Here is a 20915-nt window from a genome sequence, read left to right as displayed (position 1 = left end):
ATAAATTCGATCCTGGAATGATCTCAGCGAAAAGAGATTGTATAATATTATTTAAGAATATTCTCAGGTCCAGAGGCGTACAGGTACATTGTTATTTGAATTCGACCCAGATAACCTAAATATAATAAAGGAATTATTCTAGTTACTTTAAGATAAATGCGTAGGAAGCGTATGCCCCGGGCCTTGTGTAGATCTAACGATCTAAAGTTAGTAATAAGCGGCTTAGTCAAGTTTTGGGTGTATAACCGCTAGTGGCTAAATTTCATGTGTACTCTTTAAGGATATACGTTAAGCTTAATCACAGTATATATCCTTATACTGTGGCTTAATTTTTGTAATGCCAGCTTAGAAAATTTAGTTTCCTCTAAAGAAATTACAGGAACCCATTGCCAACCATGATAGTACCTGCAATCGATTTTAGTTAAGTTTTATTCAATTTGAAGTTGTAATAAGAATAATAATAATCATTTATTTCAGAATTAGATTCCACATGATAAAATTAAAATTAATCACAAATGTTAACAAATTAAATTAAATTAAATATAAATTAAATTAAATAAATTAAAATAAAAAGTTAAAATTTCATGGGTTACAGTAATTAAACATTCACAGCATGTTTAAACCTTAACATCCAAGACTTAGGCCAAAAATAAAAATTCGTCATACCTAACTGAGAATCGAACCCCGATTCCCATAGGCACTATATCAACCTGCAAGCAATTTGCGAAAGGTAAACATAATAAACAAACTAACCACCTCTATAACACATATCCGCATACCTAGTTCGAAAGCTTAGCGGGTAGGAAGTCTGATAGCCCTCTAGGGTCAATATCTGACATTAGCATGAATCCATCAAGCCCTCGACTACTCCGTTGTATAATCTGACGGTGGTCGTGAAGGAAAGTGAGGAGAAATTTTATTATCCTCGCATTGAAGTAACATGGTATAAACATTTAACAATACAATGCTTGCTACACAAATACTTTCATTAAGAACAGACATTAGACTGCTATTAATCTATTAATAATCAATCTATCAATCAAATCCTCTATCTCTCGGAGAAAGTCAAAATTTGTCAAATATATTTAGTAGGCAAAACGTAGGTAATTTATAGCAATATCACAAAGCAAATAAAAAAATATAAAACCAAATTAATATTTAAAATGATTCGTTACAATACTTTGCTACATAAAATGATATGTGATAATTTCTGGAGATTGTAAACCGATAAAACACGTGATAATTATTTTATTTATTTTACACAAACACAGCTATCATTACAGGTCCTTCCCAAAGCGAGAGTGTGGTTCCTTAATTTTTAACAAAATAGCACAGTACATACAGTGTCGTATTTGTAAATTCATTCAGAGAGCAAGAGAATATATCAATTAAATCTGCAACGAGGTTTAAAGTACGCAAGGCGCGTGTGATAGGCGCTTTGTTAATCTAATAGTTTCTAATACTTAAAACAAAGCGTACTTGGGATTCGAACCCTGGACCGTGGGAACTTTACGACCGCTCGAATACCTATAGTTAGGTACTGAAGCCCACGGTCTTAGCAACAGCACCTATTTATGCTGGACACAGGCTCAGAAGGCTGGCATACTTTACCACGCTGCTCCAAGCCCCAATATAGAATTTTACAAGGTGGTAGAACCCTTTGTGGTTCGACTCAGGCGGCACCACCACCACACCTATTTCTACCTAATAACAGCAGTGTAAGGCGCTGCTGTGTTCCGTGTTGAAGGGTGTGGTAAGGTAGACATACTTTTCCGAGGCGTTTGAGCTAGTCCTCAGGAGTAGCGGCGCATGTGTGGCCGAACTCAGGTAGGAATATCTAATCCTATCTTATTGGGTTGATTACAGATGTCCATGGGCGGCAATAGCCACTTGCCATCAGGTGGCCTGCATGCTCGTCTGCTACTCCTATTTATAAAAAAAACTAAACCCCAGTGTCTTAACAACAGCACTTTTATGTTCTGCTGGACACGCCTCGAAAGGCTGGCATATTTCACCACGGTGCTCCAAGCCCCAATACACAAGACCTTCTATATTACTTCTTAATTGCAATAGTCGCCATCATAAAACTCTTAAGCATGTATGAATGCAAATATATGCACTCAGTAATTACAATTTACATATGTTTATGCACGTTTTGTTAAATGCATATTAACTTAAGAGGCCGATCATCAGCTATAATTAAACTATGCTTATGGACCTTCGTTAATGACATGGTTTATGGTATGGTTGTAACAGATGGTATCCCCATTTCCATATGTTTTTATTAATATGAAATGGTAAATGAACATAAAGTCTATTTTATGGTAAGTATCACTATCGCTTATTGGTAGATATCTATAATCAATCAATATATTTTTGCCTCATAATAGCAGTGTTAAGCGCTCTTATGTTCCGGTTTAAAGGGTGTATCAGCTTAGTCCTCAAGGGTAGCGGCGTATCTGTGGCCTCAGGTAGGAAAATCTAATCCTATCTGGGGTTGATTACAGATGTCCATGGGCGGCAGTAGCCACTTACCATCAGGTGGACAGCATGCTCGTCTACTGCTCCTATAGTATAAAAAAAAACTACATTGTGTTAAAACGCTCAGAAGGGATTCCAAAAATACAATTTATTCTTCCATAATAATAAACATTCACAATCACCATCAACCCATTACTGTCCCACTGCTGGGCACAGGGCTCCTCCCAGAATGAGAAGGATTAGGCCAATAAACATTCACAATAATTCATCTTTATCCACAAATTTATCACACTTGCATTGCCTCCCATAAGGACTAAGTTGAAATACTTTGGAAAAGCCTTCCTTCCTCCACAGACGCACTCGTGCTTAGGTAGAAATAGTTTATTTAGGTAGTACGCTGAGTTGAACCACGCAGAGATCTTCTTTAAAAGCTATTCTTTAGGAGTGGCATCTGTAACCGACTTCACCTCAAAATGGAATCCACACCTAAAAGCAGTAAATCATTAGTTCCAAATACCTAAGTCAATGGTGTCCATTGATGCGAACATTTATCATTTCACTGAACATGTAATCGGTTTGAAATGTTTGAATACTAAGCGCCAATCGTCAAAGGGAATGAAATTGAATAGCTACATATATTGAATAGCTATAGACGTATATTTGTACATTATCTGTATATTTCGTTTTAATAAGAATTTTAAATTAGTATTTTAATACGAGTATATTGTAGGGTCTTCAACGTTACTGACAAACCATAAATATTTTTTCCCAAAATAACAAAAAAGTTCGACATTGAATGTTACAATAACTCGATCATTAATAACAAAACATAATTTCTTGGAGACTCAAACATTAAACGAAAAAAGTGTACATTTTATTTTTGTATTTTTACAATACATGTGACAGTCAAAAACAAAACTGTTTCTAAAATTTATTTTGAAACAAAATATATTTGATGCACAGTCATACAATATCTGTACAGTTACGTCCGAAAAGCATTTGTCACGGCATAAAATACAGTTTTGGTGCAATAAACTTTGAGAGTGGAAAACGTATATGAGAAATATTGTACAAAAGCTGTAATGCTTGATATTAATTTTGAGTGTCTTTCGGAACTTTGAAAATACAAAGGCGCGTGTATTTTATGACGTTTTCGAAAAGCATTATATGAAATATTATTTCCAAAAGTAACTCGGTATATTTGTTAAAAATGGAAATTGCGCCGTTATTATTCTTAGTCATCTGTACCCAGTACTAGGACTGTGCAAAATTAATAATAATATTCTATTACAATTCGTTATTAAATTCTTACGAGTAGCGAAGAAATATATTTTGCTTTTAAAAATAATCTTTTAACACTTCTTGCAACGACACTTGATACTGACGAATCGATATAACCCGATCGAACCACTGCAAAACCTTTTCCAAAAATAGCATCAGTGCATCCATTGGGAGTTTTCGAATGTCAATTTATGTGACACGTCCGGCCTTCGCACACCATAATCGAATTTCAATTCGAGAATAATATCATGGAGAGTGGGAAGAAATCAAGTGTTACATAAAAGTGTAATAAGTGCATTTATTATAATTAATTACACTTTCTTTATATGTAACTTAAATTTTACATGGTTTTTACTTAGAAATTAAAGCTCATGGAAAGATTGTAAACAGAAATAGAGAATTTCCAATTTACCTTTTACTCATTCTGATAATGAGTGGCCAGATACTAATTATAATAAACCACCGATTTTACATTACATCATTTATTGAAACATCACATTTTCAATGTTTATTACAATGAATGTTCAATGTCATTTTCAACAGTGAAATATTTTATTTATAACCGCATAAAACTACCGATTTAGCTACTGTATGTCTTATTTGGCCTGTATGTCATACCAATTTGGCCAAACCTACCTAATATATAACTATTAAGGTTTTATAAATATAAAAGTTACTCAAATACATAAAAAAGAGCACACAATACATTACAATTCTAGGCAACATTTACTCTTAAGGTTATATTTCTCTATAAATAACACACTTCATGCTCTTCAACGAAGGAATATTGTCACGAAGCAAATAGCGGTTGAGATATTAATTCGATCCGACGTATAAACTTTGATACAAGCAAATATTACGATAGTAACCGGTTATAGAGTGAACCGAGGTTGCTTTGAGTAGAATCTTGTATACAGTATAATGCTATTAATTTAGACAGATACATAATACCAAGGAACTACCGGATACAAGTTGTTTAAAGTTTTTGTATCTTGTAGCATCTAGATAAATACGGTAGTTATAATAGTAAAAATAGTGTTTATGTAGTATTTAAATCCTGTATCTTCTTTGAATAACATACTGTTCATTTTAGGGGATTGCAGAAACATATCGCAGTATTAATTAAAATAAAAATACGATATAATAAACCAAACATAGTACTTCTATAAGTATGTACGCAATCTGGTGATTTCATAATAAAACGAATAGTAGCTAAAGGAGTATTTAAATTAATTTAATAACATAAAGTTTGTTAATGACTGTACCCGTATAATATTGACACTTTAGTAGCGTTCATAATTATTAAAACCAATACGATTGGCAAACAACTAAATAGCTATTGACAAATATATTTGCCACACATTGCATATTAAGACTGTCCTTGAAATTCACGCATATTACAAGAGGTTTAGTCAAAATTAGTTTAGAATGTTGACCGTGACACATTCTGTAGGCGTACGGACACGTTGACATGACCTTGTGTCGAGAACGTGTCTAAGACTGAGATCTAGAAAGATTAAGCCGATAAATAATGTTATAATTGTGCTTTGTTCAAAAAGACAAAGTATTTAGTCTGTCGTACAATTGTCAGACTGTGTTCAATAAATATTATTAATTGTACCAACAAATAAATACAGATATTATAAGCACTTTTGCTGTCGCTTGTACTATACATACTCTTTGTGTGTATTGTTATTTTTATGTAAAGAAACAAAGGAACTTGCAATCTATCTGATATTAAGGTGCCACTGCCGCTTAAGGACATTTGATTTAGCTCTGTCGTGTATGTGAATCAACCTTATACGAGTAGTACCCATTGAAGTCCCGCTTGAGGTCAATGATGCGTGGTCAACAGGTGTAGTACAAAAATCACAAAATTATGCTAAGGTAAAATGTTAGGTAACATAAAGAGTCACTTAGCGACACATAGAAGAATTGAACTCCTACCGGAGGTCATCCACATATGTGTTGTTAGCCCTGAGTACTTAGTTGGAATGTCTCAAATAAGTACCCTTACCACATCATTCAAATCAGAACACAACAGCACTTTACACTACTGTTACTATGACTACCCTTAGTATGAGTTTTTACGTTTTTTCAAAAATGAGTGTTTTTGTTTTCGTGTACGTATTTCCCATACTATTCCAATCAATTCTGATACAATCCGCTAGGGGCGCTGATCGGAAATGTATGGGCAAATACGTAAACAAATACCAAAACAGTCATTTTTGAATAACGTAAAAACTCATACTAAGGGTTCTGTTAGAAAGCAGAACTATGTGTAGAGGTTGTGCGCACAGCGTTGAACCACAAAGAGTTCTTCAAAAACTATTTAATTATAAATCCTACATATATCATAACACTAGCTAACCCGGCAAACTTTGTACCGCCCCAAAATCTATTTATAATATATATTTCATATAAAATAAAGGCTATGTTACTCGTGGATAATGTAGCTTTCGAATGGTGAAAGATTTTTTAAAATCGGTCCAGTAGTTGTTGAGCCTATTCATTACAATCAAACAAACAAACAAAGTTTTCCTCTTTATAATATTAGTATAGATAACTAATTAAACCTTATCATTAACAATGAACTTCCCTTTAAATAATCTCAATGAGAATAGGAACCGGATCCGCGATCAAGGACGGCTGCCCACTTTCACAATGTTTACGTAATGCCCGCTAATCTTTGATACGGTTATGTACGTAACTAGTGTGGTCACTATGTGAAATTCAACACCTTGCATTCTCTTTTTAGGTGAGTGCTTCTTCGTATACGGTAGTATCATGTGGGCTTTTTGGGGTTCCGTACGTGAAGAGTAAAAACGGAAACCATTGGGATTACAAAGCCGCAGTCTGCCCGTTAGGCACAGAGCTATATCTCTTGAACTGTAATAAATACACACTTTTTACAAAGCCATGTGCCACTTTTTACAAAGTGTGTATTACCATGGCAGCTATAACCAACAATAATAAAAATTAAAAAATACTATTTTTTTAATTTTTCGACATTACTCTAACTATTAAAATAACAGTTCAATAGTTAGAAAAATTCCGATGAGGATGAGCTTCAAAATGCATTTCCTGTGTCGGCCATAATAGTAAAATTAACTAGTACTAATAATAAAATTTGACGGTACGGAACCTTCCGTGCCCGAGTTTGACTCGTACTTGTCAGTTTATTATTCGTGTTTATTTTTATTGTGTACTGAATAATCCAGTGCTTCTCGAGAAACTACACTGTATTTAAATGTTGTTGATCTTGTGTCTTGAATTCAAATTATATTCCGGTAAAAAGTTCTGTTCTCGGTTTTTGTGTAGCAATTCTTGCATTTGATCACAAAATGACAATCATACTTTACTGAAAAGTGACATTTTGTTTTGTGCTTGCTAGAATGCTTCGGAAAAGTATGTCTGCAGTAACACTTCCTTCAAACTAGAACACAGTAGCGCTTAAGGCTGCTGTTAATAGGCAAACATCGGTTTGGCAGTGATGCCGCCGGGGTCGAACCACAAAGGGCACTACCACCTTCAGAACTTGTACTTGCTTAAAGGAACTAATAAAATTCTTAATCATAAACGGAGTTCAGTTGTCAACATAAGGAAGTCGTTTCTAAGTCAAAGGGCTTACATATAAGCTGCATGGTTGATCGGTGAGTCAGTCGAGTTAGTTATTCTTGACACACTTCCAGTTCCTGCGGATGCGTTATCCGCTTATTATAAAGTGATACTACGATGTAGAAAGTATACGTAATTACATCGGCTGTTTCCCATTTAAAATTTATTACTCGCACATTTATAATAGAGTTAATGATGTTTTTGTATAATATAGGAGTAGCAGACGAGCATGCAATATACCTGATGGTAAATGGCTACTGCTTATGGACATCTGTAATCAACACTAGATAGCATTAGATATTCCTACTTGTGGTCGGCCACAGATGCACCACTACCCCCCCCCCCCCTGAGGACTAAGCTAGAACGCCATGAAAAAGTATGTCACCCTTACAACAGTTACCTTACCACAGTTAGCTCTATGTTGGGAGTATTTTTTTATGTTTTAGGAGTAGCAGAGGACTATATTGTCCACCTGATGATAAGTAACACAGTGACAGTTTCTCTCAGACAGGGGTTCTCTCTGTAAGCATTCATAGAAACGTGGCCTCTCATGAAGAGTAAAATAGTCTCCTCATATGTAAATAAGCAAGCATCTACACCCTTCCACCTAGACGCAAGAACTCATTCACGCTAAAAGGGCTAGGTGTGGCAGTGGTACCTCTGGTCGAACCATAACCGATTTTCAAACATTTCAATCATTTCAAACATTTCATTTCATTTCATAACCAGTAGGTAGGTAATAGGGAAACTATAAAGGAAACAGTGAGAGCCTAAGAATAATCAGCTTAGATCTAGGTTTAGAAGCTAGTTTTCTAAAGAGTTCTGAGTATACAGAAATCTAAATTATTTCTTCATATCATATGTCTGGTGTACCAGGTATCGAATCCTAAGTCAACCTACTTGCTAAAATTTACTGCTCCAGAGGCAGAAGCTTTTTTGTAATCAGTAATTTCTTTTTGTATTTCATTGTAAATGAAACTCTGTTATGTATGAAAATAAAATTCGTTAAACCGAGGGTCACAAAACCGTTGTAAGAATTATGAATTACTTAATGAATTTCAATGCAGTTTTCACTTAGACACAAAGACAAATGACATACTTAACATAAAAACGCAAGTAATCTTGCTCTATGACAATGAATATGTTGATTTTCTCTTTGACAAAGTGGCGTGCAACAGACAAGTGTAATAAAAGAAAAGAACAAAGCTTTTATCAAATCATTAGTACAGTTAGAAAGAAAGTGCAAGTATAGGGTACGACACAATGCGTGGGTAATGTCGCTCAGAGGCGTGACGGATTCGCTGAACGCTACCGTCGGCAGTTTATACCATGCGACCACGACACGACTTTATGTACCATTTTAAGGCTCGTTATTAATAAATAAAAAAATAATATAATGTTTTGATCATCAACGATTGACGTTTGACAATTTCTGCGTACTGGAAATTATCATAAAATATTATAGAAAAGACATAATTATGTTTCAGGTCTAATATAAATTATTTTATTGGTGCCTATAATAACACGTGTCTGAATTTTATCTCTCCGTGCTAATTAAATGGATAAAAGAATAAAATATAAAGCATCACTGGCAAAATAAATAAAATAAAATTTCAATCAAATTGTTTTCTTTTTCATATAAAAAGCTTAAAATCCGATTATAATCTCTATATTATTATTTAACTTTTAACGGTATACGACAAGACGATAAAATATGTCGTGACGACCTAAATTATCCAATTTTAAGTACCAACAAAATCGTGAATTGTAAATGTACACTTCATTCATAGCAACAGTAACATGGGAATAATTATTATTGTTCAGAAGAAACATTTATTTATTCGCTTTCTATGCTGTTTTTGGCGTCGGATGTGAGAATATAAAATGCATTGTGTGGTGGAAAAGTAAGAATTATTAACCGTTTATGTAGCTCTATTGGCTGTACTACATTTCCTTAGATCTAGATCATAGACCCATTAGTAGGCTAGACTCTTTATACCAGAATAAATTAGACTATAGATTATACTATAGTCTGATTCATAGTTAGGTGTCCAAAATGTAAACAAAGAAATGTCATTGTTAAAATACGATAACAGATATTGCAAACCTTAACAAATTCACAAGAAACGAAAAGTTTCACAAACTCGACAAATAATAAAAACTTAATATCTACACGCAATTTAAAAAAAACGCGCTATGAAAATTAGAAAACATTTGAGTTCGCCGACGATCACGAAAATGAATAATATCAACTACAACACTTAAAAATTACGGCACAAAAAATGTTTTGGATCCCGATTGTGTTACCATTATCACAATTTAATTTTCTACCATAAATATTGTTTTTATTATTATTACTGTACGAAAGTAAATTGAGTTAATATAAATATTGGAAAATGTGAATTGATTTTAATTTACTTACATTATTATTTTATTATAGTTGTATTAATTTAATATTGTCAAAATAAGAAACTACCATTTGAAATATATTTTCTTGATAGGTCAACACCTTTGTTTACAATTTGGACACCTAATTATGAATCGGACTATAGATATAAATTTCTCTCTAAGATTGAAGATAAAAATTAATGGTTGACTTGGGGTCTACATTATCTCCATAATCCACTACGCTGTTTCATTGCGGCTTTGCGGTGGAAGGTACCTATTAATGTCCAATTTTGTCAGATGCTTTCCAATTTTTAAATTGTCCAAAAACCCTTCGATAAACTTTAAAGACTTTTCTTTCGATTGCAATAATCAATATCGACGGTTTAGCAAACCATTTGAAGCAAGGAAGCGCACTTGAATTTGCCCCTAGAGGTCATCCATCCAACTCAAAACCATACTTAACGTTATTTAACATTATAGATTAACTATAATCGAGAGCGAGCATACGTGCACTTCACTAGAACAATACATACACCATAGTTAGTATGTATATGTTCTAAAGTCGTTATGGAGAACTCTCAGATACCTAACATCATAATTTAATGGTTAAAGCAAAGATAACTAAGTTCAAACCAACATTTTAATTAAGTGCAATCTGTGACAGAACAACAGATAAGTCAGAGCCTCAGTATCAATTACAACGGCCATGCTTCTATGTTTCCTAGTTGCCTATTACGTGGACCCGTATTATATTGCAACGCTACTTGCACTTTCATCGATATTCTCAATTTGTACATAACAACTATTCATCTTACATAATAAGTCGGTTATTATTAGTTAGGAGTCTATAACTTATCTGGGTACATTTGTGGTTCAATTTGGAAGCACCACCGCCACGCGTATTGCTGAGGCGATTCTCCGCTTCTCTTCAAGAGATGGCGCTACACGTATTCTGAATCACGCCATCGAAGTTTTGTCAATATCGTGCATATATATAGGCTCCGAACTGAGATTGTTGAAGCAGGGCCGCTCCCCGGGCATGATCACCGAGCCCACAGGGAAATCTTCCTTTGCCAAACTGCCTTACAATAATTGAATCGCTGTTGCATCCTTGTTTGAAAGGTATGGTAAGGCAAAGAAACGAGGCGTTGCAGTTTAGATCTCGGAAGAAGTAACGAAAGTCTGTGAGTGACAACAGTTAGGACTCCAATCCTATCTGAATTACAGATGTCCGTAGGCGACAAAGGCCTACCATCCGATAGACTGCCTGATCGTTTGATACTTCTATGAATAGGTACATATTAAAACTAAAGGTTTGCAAACTTCTGCAGCATCAGCAGACGTTTCGGAGTTCGATTCCCGGTCGGGCAAAATTTACATTTTACTTCTAATTCCAGAAAAATCTAGTGTCAATGTGTATAAAAATAGACAGTGCTAATTAACTTAGCATACGAGGCTACAAACCTACATTTAAGATTGCAGTGACTACGCTAAGTATAGGCGCGCTACGAAAGCTAATATTCATGCAATTAAAAGCTCGCAGAACGAGTTCTAATACGTACAATTCACTCCAAGCTTTCCCTAGGAATGTTGAAAGCTGTGTTGTAATTGAAAACCAATTTCCTGTGAAATTCTTAGTTAATATAGTGAATATAATCCGCTGTTGACGGAATGGGAAGGAAGAAGTGATAAAATTAATGCGTTGACTATGAAAGCTCAGAGTTATTTAATATTAGACTATTTTTTATCAGTATAAAATTTAATCTAAAAATGTGCATTTTAAAAATAAAATGTGTAAAAAGTCAATTCTGTCAAAAATAAAAAAAAATGTTCTAGATAAAGCTAATTTCAATAAAAACCATAATCTAAAATGGAATCTCTAATATTTCTATCTCGTTTCGTTATAAATGACCTAAATAAATAAATAGAAATACAGGTAATACAAAATACAATTTTAAATTATAATCTTTATTGAACCGAACTTTAGTATTAACAAGCGCAATTTAACTTCCTCTAGTAATAAGATTACATAGGTAGTATCAGGGTCAATGAATCATACTTGACAATAACTTTTCAAAGTATCAAGGTTATCTCGAACATATGGCTTTGACAATATAACTGGTATGACAGGTTAACTGCCAAGAGCCCAAGACCTACTGCATTTACATAACGTTAGTCACTTCCTTCATTGTTAGCTATAAGCGAGTAACGAATATATGAAGCGCGTAGTCCAGCACATGTAGACCAATCTACAAAATCATAGGTTGTCTTTAAATTAAAGATTTAAGACAATCAATATAGATATTCTATTATCTATGTTTCGTAGTTAAGACTTTTATTATATTTCCATTTAATACTTATATGCTTATAAATTCTAATCTCCCAAAAATAGTCCCTAATAATATTCACAAATTATTTATTACTTGGCTTTCTATGGTGTCAGAATATGTTGCACGTAAATGTATATTCTCCAGAATTCTCCAAATTACAAGTGTATGGATTGGTTAATCCCTAGCAAGTGAACATTGTATCTTATTTTTATTATAACAAATCTTTGAAATATCCTTTCGCTTATCGCCCACTTGATAGCAATGAGACATATAGGTGTCATGTCAACGTAATATTTTTAATGAGATGACACCAAATGTCAAGGTGAGTATGTTCTGACATCTTATTGGGCATAGATATTGTCTATGATTCAATCTGTCATCATTTCGTTTTGACAGGCACTGATAACAAAGTATTACTTCCATATACTCGTAATTAGGTAATGATTGTTTCTTTATATCCGCTATCATCAAACATAAACATGTTTTAATCTTTTTAAATATAATGATCATTGCTATGTTAGTGATGATGTAATATCAACTTTGATTGGTCGAGGTTATATTCACACAGAGACTATAAAATTTAAGGGAGATTAGACCTAGACTAGACTAGACCTGTGGCTTCGGTCGCGATGAGATTTCGACGACAACAGTTGTTTTCATCCCTCCTGAACAGGACTTTTTTTCAAGTCAAGTTGTAGTCAAGTTATTAATTATTTAAATACTCACTAACCTAATTATTTTTATTTCAATTCATTTGTCCTCATATTCGCTTATATTCGTCATAAACGCTTACAACACTCAGCCCCACACTGGGATTCCCTGTGTCGTAAGTGCCACACAAAGACAAAGAGAAATACATAATCACCTAGACACAAAACTGAAATGTAAATGTAACATTTAGACTTCTGTCTGGCAGTGTGTCGAACCCGGAATCGGAACTGTCAGATCGATACGTCGACCGCTCCGCCACGCGACTTGACTACAATTTCTGGAAATTATATCTAAAGTAGTATAAAAAATGTCTGAACTTTAAATGAATTCATTTTTATACTTGTTTTGATATAACTTCACAACTTACTTATAAGAGTTGTTTCAAATTAGTCCTCAAAGGTAGCCACACATATATCGCCTACTATATGGGGTTGATTATAGATCTACTTAGCACCAGGAGGACCGCATGTAAGAACTACTTCAAGTTTACAAAATATTGTACATATTTATTAGGTACTTAACCTAATTATAGCTAACGCGCTATCTCAACTTAGAAGAATACTAATTATAAATTAAATTGTTACAGGAAGAAAACATAGCCCTGCGCTTGATAAAGCAGCACTCAGAGGAGGAAACAGAGAGCAGCCCAGCCTCCCCCGAAGACACCAACGGCACGGGGAGTACCGGGCGAGCGTACTTCGATGAAGGGGGGTACGTGAGCGGGGGTGCGCGGGACAACGACCCCTACGTGCGGAATCGGTTCAATCAGGCCGCTTCCGACCAGCTGCCGAGCAACCGAGCGGTGCCCGACACGAGAAATGCCATGTAAGTGACGCTGCGTTCGCATACTTGCCAAACCGTCGAATTCATATGTGTAGATAGAGCATTTGACTTGGTTTGTGTAGGTTTGCAAGCGCTTGTACGAATATTGCAATCGAAAAAGGACACTAGAGAAATGTTATAAAAAACCGACTGCTTAAAAATATAGACCTTGACCTTACAATGTACAACACGAATCCAATGACATAATTAAAATCCGTCCGTTTGAACTGCAGAGCCTGTCAAATAATCAAATCAAATCATTTATTTTGCTTAAAATATGTAAATCCAGTTGTTATATAATCAAAATTGTCCTCTATATTCCATCTCTTAGAGGTATGCAATATAATAACACATACATACATAATATAATGACCCATACATACATACCTACGTTCGAAAAACATAACCCTTCACAGTCGAGTAAAAAGAAATAGCAAAAGATAAATAAAATTACTGTTTTTTTATTACCATACTTAAAGATAGATTCGATTTCCCATAAAACTTATCTTTTTTAGCAGACTCCAAACAATAAAGAGAGTCTATTCACCTCTCCCTATAACTAAGCTTTGAAACTATGCTATGAAATGGTTTAGTGCTTAGTTTCAACGAAGCTCCGTTTGACAACTTGCCAAGTGCCTAATCTGCAGTTTTGGGCGGACAGTTTATAAATCCGTTAGTAAATCGATGATTTAGAGATCGAAGACTGTCCAATTTAATTTCATATCTACTATTACATTCGATATACGAGTATCTACAGATTTTCGTGGATTAATAGGAAATATAGGTGTAATTTAATTTCAATTCATGATGTAGTAAATGGGCTTAGGTTTAGTTCTGCAAATATTACTACACATGAAACTAGAATATTGCTATATTCTCAACAACACACTACAGCAACAACATTCAAGTTATAAAACAAAACAGCGAGATACTAGTAAGATACGGCAGTGGTGGGTTAATCGAAACTAAGTGGTTCAAATATCTTTACCATCTTATAAATTTAGTTTACCGCACTCTTTGCAACAGTTATCACCAGAATTGTAGTAATTATGGTCTGTAATTTAGTTATAAAGATATTTACCATTTATGACATCTTTCCAGGTGCCGACTGAAGAAATATGATGAAGACTTGCCACAGACGAGCGTCATTATCACCTTCCACAATGAAGCCAGATCGACGCTTCTACGAACTATAGTCAGGTATGAATACCTATATATCTTCGCTTGTACTAACAATCACTAGTTAAAACCTTCGAAAGGGATTTAAAAAATACTATACATTCTTCCACAATCATCAACATTTACCATAATATGTATATCTTTATCCACTAATTTATTACACTTCCTTTACAAAAGACATTATAAAAATCAGATGACATTTTTAACTCAAAACAAGACTAAATGTTCCATAATACGAAAATAAAAAATAATAACAGGCAATAATGTGATCTATACATGAATCAATGAGATGTGAATGTAACACTAGTTAAGTTACGTTATAAATCCGCATAGCCTCACAGCTTTAACAGATCGTAATCGATCTACAAACTACTTAATATACTTTAGAGTTTACGAGTAGTCAAACCCTCAAGTTAGCATTGGATAGACATGAAACCTTATTGAAGGGCTTATAGGCTTGAAAAATTTCACCACAGTTTTCCCACTTACCCTTACCGTCCCATAATGAAAATAAGTACACATTGATAAAGAAATCTTTAAGTTTTTGCTAAATAATTTTATTGGTATTTTTTAGAAGTTTGAAATACAGTCGTAGATATAGGTATAAATATGAGACATTATAGTGTATTACTTATTTTTATTGAAATATAACAGTAGGATTATAATAATACATAAGAACAATTAAAACTAAAATAACATGAGTTGTGTACATTAATATTAAAGGTACAAACTTTATCTATATACAAGTATATACAAAATATACTGCATGTACAAAATGTAATATAATGTATGTAATTAAAAAAGGGAATAAAAATAAAAATTTAAATCTTTAAGTCGCATAATACACCGGAAACTCTACTAAATAATTACTTTTTCAGATCTAGATTGTGGTTTGTACTTTACCTTGAAACATGTGGAAAATGTCAAAAAGTGTATTTTATTTTACTTATATTACTTTTGGTAATATATCTCGTAATCAGCTTCTATTTATAGAGTTGATGGAAATAATTAAATTGACTTTTATAAATATTTTGTTCTGTTATATTTTACAACTAAAGGGCGACTTCACGGTCGTACAAAGTCATCTCAATCAGATCCCACGTTGTCAAAGGTAAACGTTAAAAAGGTCACTTTACGCGGATTTGCCTAATAAACAAAATAATAATGACCAAAGATCAATTTGGTCGAAGGTATTATTAAGTGCATAATCAAAATTAAAAAAAGGCTTTCTACATTCAAAGCCCATACTAGGATCCCCTGTTTAATGGGTGCTAGGAACGGAAACCTAAATTCATGATTCAGACATGTGTCTGGCCGGGAATCGAACTCGGGACCCTCTGCGTGCCAGACCGGTATGGTAACCGTTTCGACACGCAGGTTGTCAATTTGTCTATTAAATTAAGAGAATAAAACTATTTCTTCGCCCAATTTACCACTTTTATTATTCCCGCGCAAAATACAACTGTAATAAAATAAATAAAAATAAAAATAAGGTCAAGAGCGTTCTTTTTCTTTTTTATGCTAACTAATACAACCGTACCAGCCAGTGATTATATAAATAAGACCTCAATATTATAAAAATAACACATGAAAATATCTAATTAAAATATTACTACTCATAAAATAATTTGAATAGATTTCTAATAAAATATATTTTTTAGTAATGAGTTATCTCCGACCAACCAACAGTTGGTTTCATCGACCGTTTGGTCATACAACCAAGACTATGTTACAGCCACGATGATTTTAGTCGTACGACCAAAGTAACTACATTAACTTTAAAATAACACAAAATGTTGCTACAAACTCGCCAGGTACAAAACGATTCGATACAGTAAATTATACCACATTGAGCGATACGTTACGGTGTGATCACGTATGACTGTGACTTCATAAGTGTAATACTTCAACATAATAACTGATCTCTTACCTAAGTGGACACGCGGATTTAAATATGCCATTCCATTACAATTATTTAAGTTCTTCTTTACATCATTGCTTTCAAATATTGTTTAAAGACTGTACAGTTATATAGCCCGATTCATTGGAATAAATGAATACAAGGAAGATCATATTATAAACCTTCCGTTTTCGCTTTTTCATTATTTGAGCCCTGAAGAATTTTCACAAAAATCATTCATACCGGGAAGTCTGTCAAATTTAAATATAGGATTGTTTTAAAAAGGACTAAGCTGGAACGCCTCGGATAATTGTCTCCTTCATCACAACCACCAAATCAGAACTCGTACCAGCGCTTAACACTTCTGTTATAAGGCAGATATAAATGTAGCGGTGGTGACGCCGGAGTCGAATCACAGAGAGTTCTACCACCTTGAAATTCTTATTAAAATTCCATATTCCTATTGTACCGATAATATAAACCCACCGGTGAACTAATTCTCTCCAACACAATCACGATAATACCATTAGCTCAGTACCATCATATTACCTACTACGTGAGACCGGTGAGACCAATACTCTACTTAACTCTACGTTCATTGAGAACAAACTCTATGCAACATTCACAGAGTCTAATTTTGAGTTTGTGTAGAGTAGTTGGAATTATAGGGCGAGATTACAGGTAATTTATAACAAGGCTAACACTTTAAGGCTAAGGTTTAATGTTTGTATCCTGTGAAATAAAACACGGTAGAGTCCGTAAATGATAGAGTCGGTAAGAACTGAAAAAATGGCCGATGTAAGATGTTATTATCTTGTGTAATGGAATCGTGTTAATATAGTTTTAATTGGATTATTAAGCAAAGATATGGGATATTTAAGGATACTGATTGAATTGACACTAATTAAAATGTCATTATATTCATCTTCTTGATAATATAATTTTATTTTTATTTTTTCCGCCTTTGATCTCTACACGAACGAAGATATTAAACATTCTAATTTTGTTTTGCTAAATTTTACATACTATAAAATTTTTTATTACTTAAAATAATACCTATATTCTGAAGTTTCATTCAATATAAATAATTGCATTATTTAATGATTTAATGATCTGTTTTAGTGTCCTGAATCGAAGTCCGGAGCATCTATTGAAGGAAATCATTCTAGTCGACGACTTCAGTGATAACCGTAAGTTTCATTATTATTTATACTTGTAAATTAATGTCATAGTTAAGAGGCCACTACGACCTATGGACTGTAATCTAATTTTATAACCGAAACTTGTTTTACGTGTGTAGTATCGACTTTATTTACCTACTTCTGAGAACTAAGTTAGCAAGTAATGTAGACCACATTACCAGTTACCACACTATCTTAGCCCTCAGGAGTGGCAAGATCTGAAGCCGATCACACATGTCATCACACAAGCGGTGGTAGATCTAATGACATTCAGAGCACTTTTTGCTCTGAAAAGAACCTATCTTGTATAAAGAAATTAGATTTGATTTAATTTGCACATTTTGCTGAAGATATTCATGAGCAGCGGTGACCACTTACCATCAGATGCTTATATGCTCATAGGTTACTTCGATCTCATCCAAATAAAAAAAAACTAATAATCAAATGAGCAAATGCAAATTTGCAATTGGAAATCGTTACCTTAATTCGCAGATCAGCCAACTCCACTTTTTTTCTCATTTTTTTTTTTATTTATTTTGATACTAAATGGCGTTGAACGAAATCAATATAAATAAAAAACCTTTTGAAAAAAAAGTGGAGTTGGCTGATTTGCGAATTAAGGTATCGACATGTATATAAACAGTCAATAAAATATATTAGAGTACTGTAAACAAACATAAAAATTTGACAATAATGCTATTTTTATAATTATGCAAAGCGCAAAATTTTATAACCTCATTGCACAATAACATGCATTTTGAAAGAACACAACGATTTCTTTATTAAATGATCGTAAACTCAAATTGCCGTCAAAAATGCAATTAATTATATATGTATATTATTCCGTTATGTAAATATCATTAAATATTAACGAGATGATATTTGCATAAAATGTTAACAATGTACCGACTTACATTATATATATTTTTACAATATATTTGTATCGCATACTTAAGTCTTGTTAAATAAGAGTATTTATTATACCTATGTATTGCAATAAAAGTAATTGCGATTATGGTTATCAACTTCCTTATCTATTGGACGGGTTTATTTTGAAAATGAGACGGGGCTTGTAAACTAACGATTGAGTATGTTATGTAAATCTCTTAAACTTGGTTTTCGCACACTTCGCCCCCAAAGCAAGTGATGACTGGTTGCTATTATATTTTGCTTTAAAGATACAATTACATAAGGAACCGCTTAATGTTAACCGTAACGCAATGCGCAACCATAAGTCTTAACTTCAGATAAACTGATTATTTTTAGGGTTGACTATCGATGTATGTACATGATCAGCAGACAACTTGCCATCAGACGAACTCAACCTTTGTGATTCAACTCCGACGGCACCACCGTCACACCTATGTCTACCTAATAATAGCAGTAACGTTGTGTTATAGTTTGAAGCGTGTGGTAAGGGAGACATACTTTTCCGAGGCGTATTGTGACCGACCTGAGGTAGGAATTTAATCCTATCTGGGATTGATTACAGATATCCATGGGCGGTAGTAGCCACTTACCAGGTGGACTGCATGCTCGTCTGTTACTTCTATATTATAAAAAAAAACTTAAAAAACCTCCCTCGTGCTACAATACAAAACAAAACCGAAATGAAATAAATGTTACGTCCCTGCACAACAAGAATTTGCGAAAGTAAAGACATATTTCTCCCTCGAAGGACTTTATCGAAAATTACATGCCTTTACAGGCTATTTTAAGACGCTTTATATGCTTCAAGTTATTCGCGTTTGTCTGTCGTCGTAAATACTATGTTTTATGTGTTTACACTGTAAGGGATGAAGCAATGGATATAAAACGGGAAAGTTATGATAACAATATTTTGTTTTTTGATTTCCTCATTATCGTTTTTTAAGATAGTATCAGCCCTTTTTATCTTACTACTGGGTCTCCTCTCATAATTGGTACACTTACCAGTTTTACCGGATTCGTCGTTAACCCATTACTGTCCCACTGCTGGGCACGGGAGTCCTCTCAGAATGAGATGGCCATAATCTTCCACGCTGGCCAAGTGCAACTAGTAAACTTCACATACCTTCGAGAACTTTTTTTAAGATCTATCGGGATGTATATTTTCTTTTACCATTAAAGCAAGTTATAATTAATTTGTAATACGCACATGACTTAAAAATCAGAGGTCTGGGATTCTAACCTCGGAGCCCTCGATGAAGAAGCCGCATTTTAACCGATAGGCTTCAACAGCTAGTTTTCGTAGATGCCCTTAAGAAATTACTAAGTTACCATTGTATTGTATGTATTGTAGTTTTAACGTACAGTTCCGATCGGAAGAGTTTCAATACTACGCAGTAAACCTAGAATTTCTAGGTAAAAAGCAATTTAAGTATTTGCACAAGTCTAGACAAAATTTGTTCAGCCGTTTCCAAGTTTAGGTAAAGATTTTATAAACACGTTTTACGTGTTAATTTTGTTCATTCATTTCCTTAGTTGTATAAAATCAAGAGCTAAATATAAAAAAAAATAAGAAACGAATGAACTGACCAAATAGATTTAAAGTATTTCTATGTAGGCTACAGATTTAAAATATTTCTATTTAGGCTTTCAAAACCCACAAATACGATCTGTTTTCGTACGAGCTCCCGCCATTTGTGTGGAAAAAAGACCGAGGCGGGTCATCACGATGCTCAGCAGTGAGCGAACGACCGAAGGAAGGAAGGAGGCTTTCAAAATCTTAAATCCCACTTCACATTGGCATCACAGATTGATTGACTGTTGACATTATGTGTCAGATGCACTTATTGCCAAATTAGTAATTACTTCGTGAACACGTTTTATTACAATCTATTGCAACTATATGTGTTATTTCTTATCTTTGTCAACGTTTTAAAATCATGCTAATAAGGGCCGTTCAAACAGAAGTGAACATAACCGCTTACGTCTTAAGGCAATAGCTATAAAACGGACAAGTAACGGTTACAATAATTCGTAAATTTATATCTACATATTATCGTTTAGTAAGATAATCATCAACTTATGTCTGATGCTTAT

At 33.8% G+C, this 20915-nt stretch overlaps 1 protein-coding gene across 1 annotated transcript in view; it reads left to right on the top strand.

Moving 5' to 3' along the window:
- LOC140749840 (polypeptide N-acetylgalactosaminyltransferase 2) overlaps positions 1-20915 on the top strand; it is a 104750-nt gene that overhangs the window by 53186 nt on the left and 30649 nt on the right. The window contains exons 2-4 of the mRNA XM_073083053.1: positions 13396-13634; positions 14733-14831; positions 17833-17900. Of these exons, the coding sequence (XP_072939154.1) occupies positions 13396-13634; positions 14733-14831; positions 17833-17900 (406 nt within the window). The remainder of the gene's footprint in view (positions 1-13395; positions 13635-14732; positions 14832-17832; positions 17901-20915) is intronic.

This window comes from Epargyreus clarus, unplaced genomic scaffold (genome assembly GCF_041222505.1).
Source record: "Epargyreus clarus isolate Ecla_fem2 unplaced genomic scaffold, WU_Ecla_fem_2.2 ptg000018l, whole genome shotgun sequence".
NCBI classification, from domain to species: Eukaryota; Metazoa; Arthropoda; class Insecta; order Lepidoptera; family Hesperiidae; genus Epargyreus; species Epargyreus clarus.
Note: the sequence above shows the minus strand (reverse complement) of the source record. Positions and strands in the feature narration are given on the sequence as shown.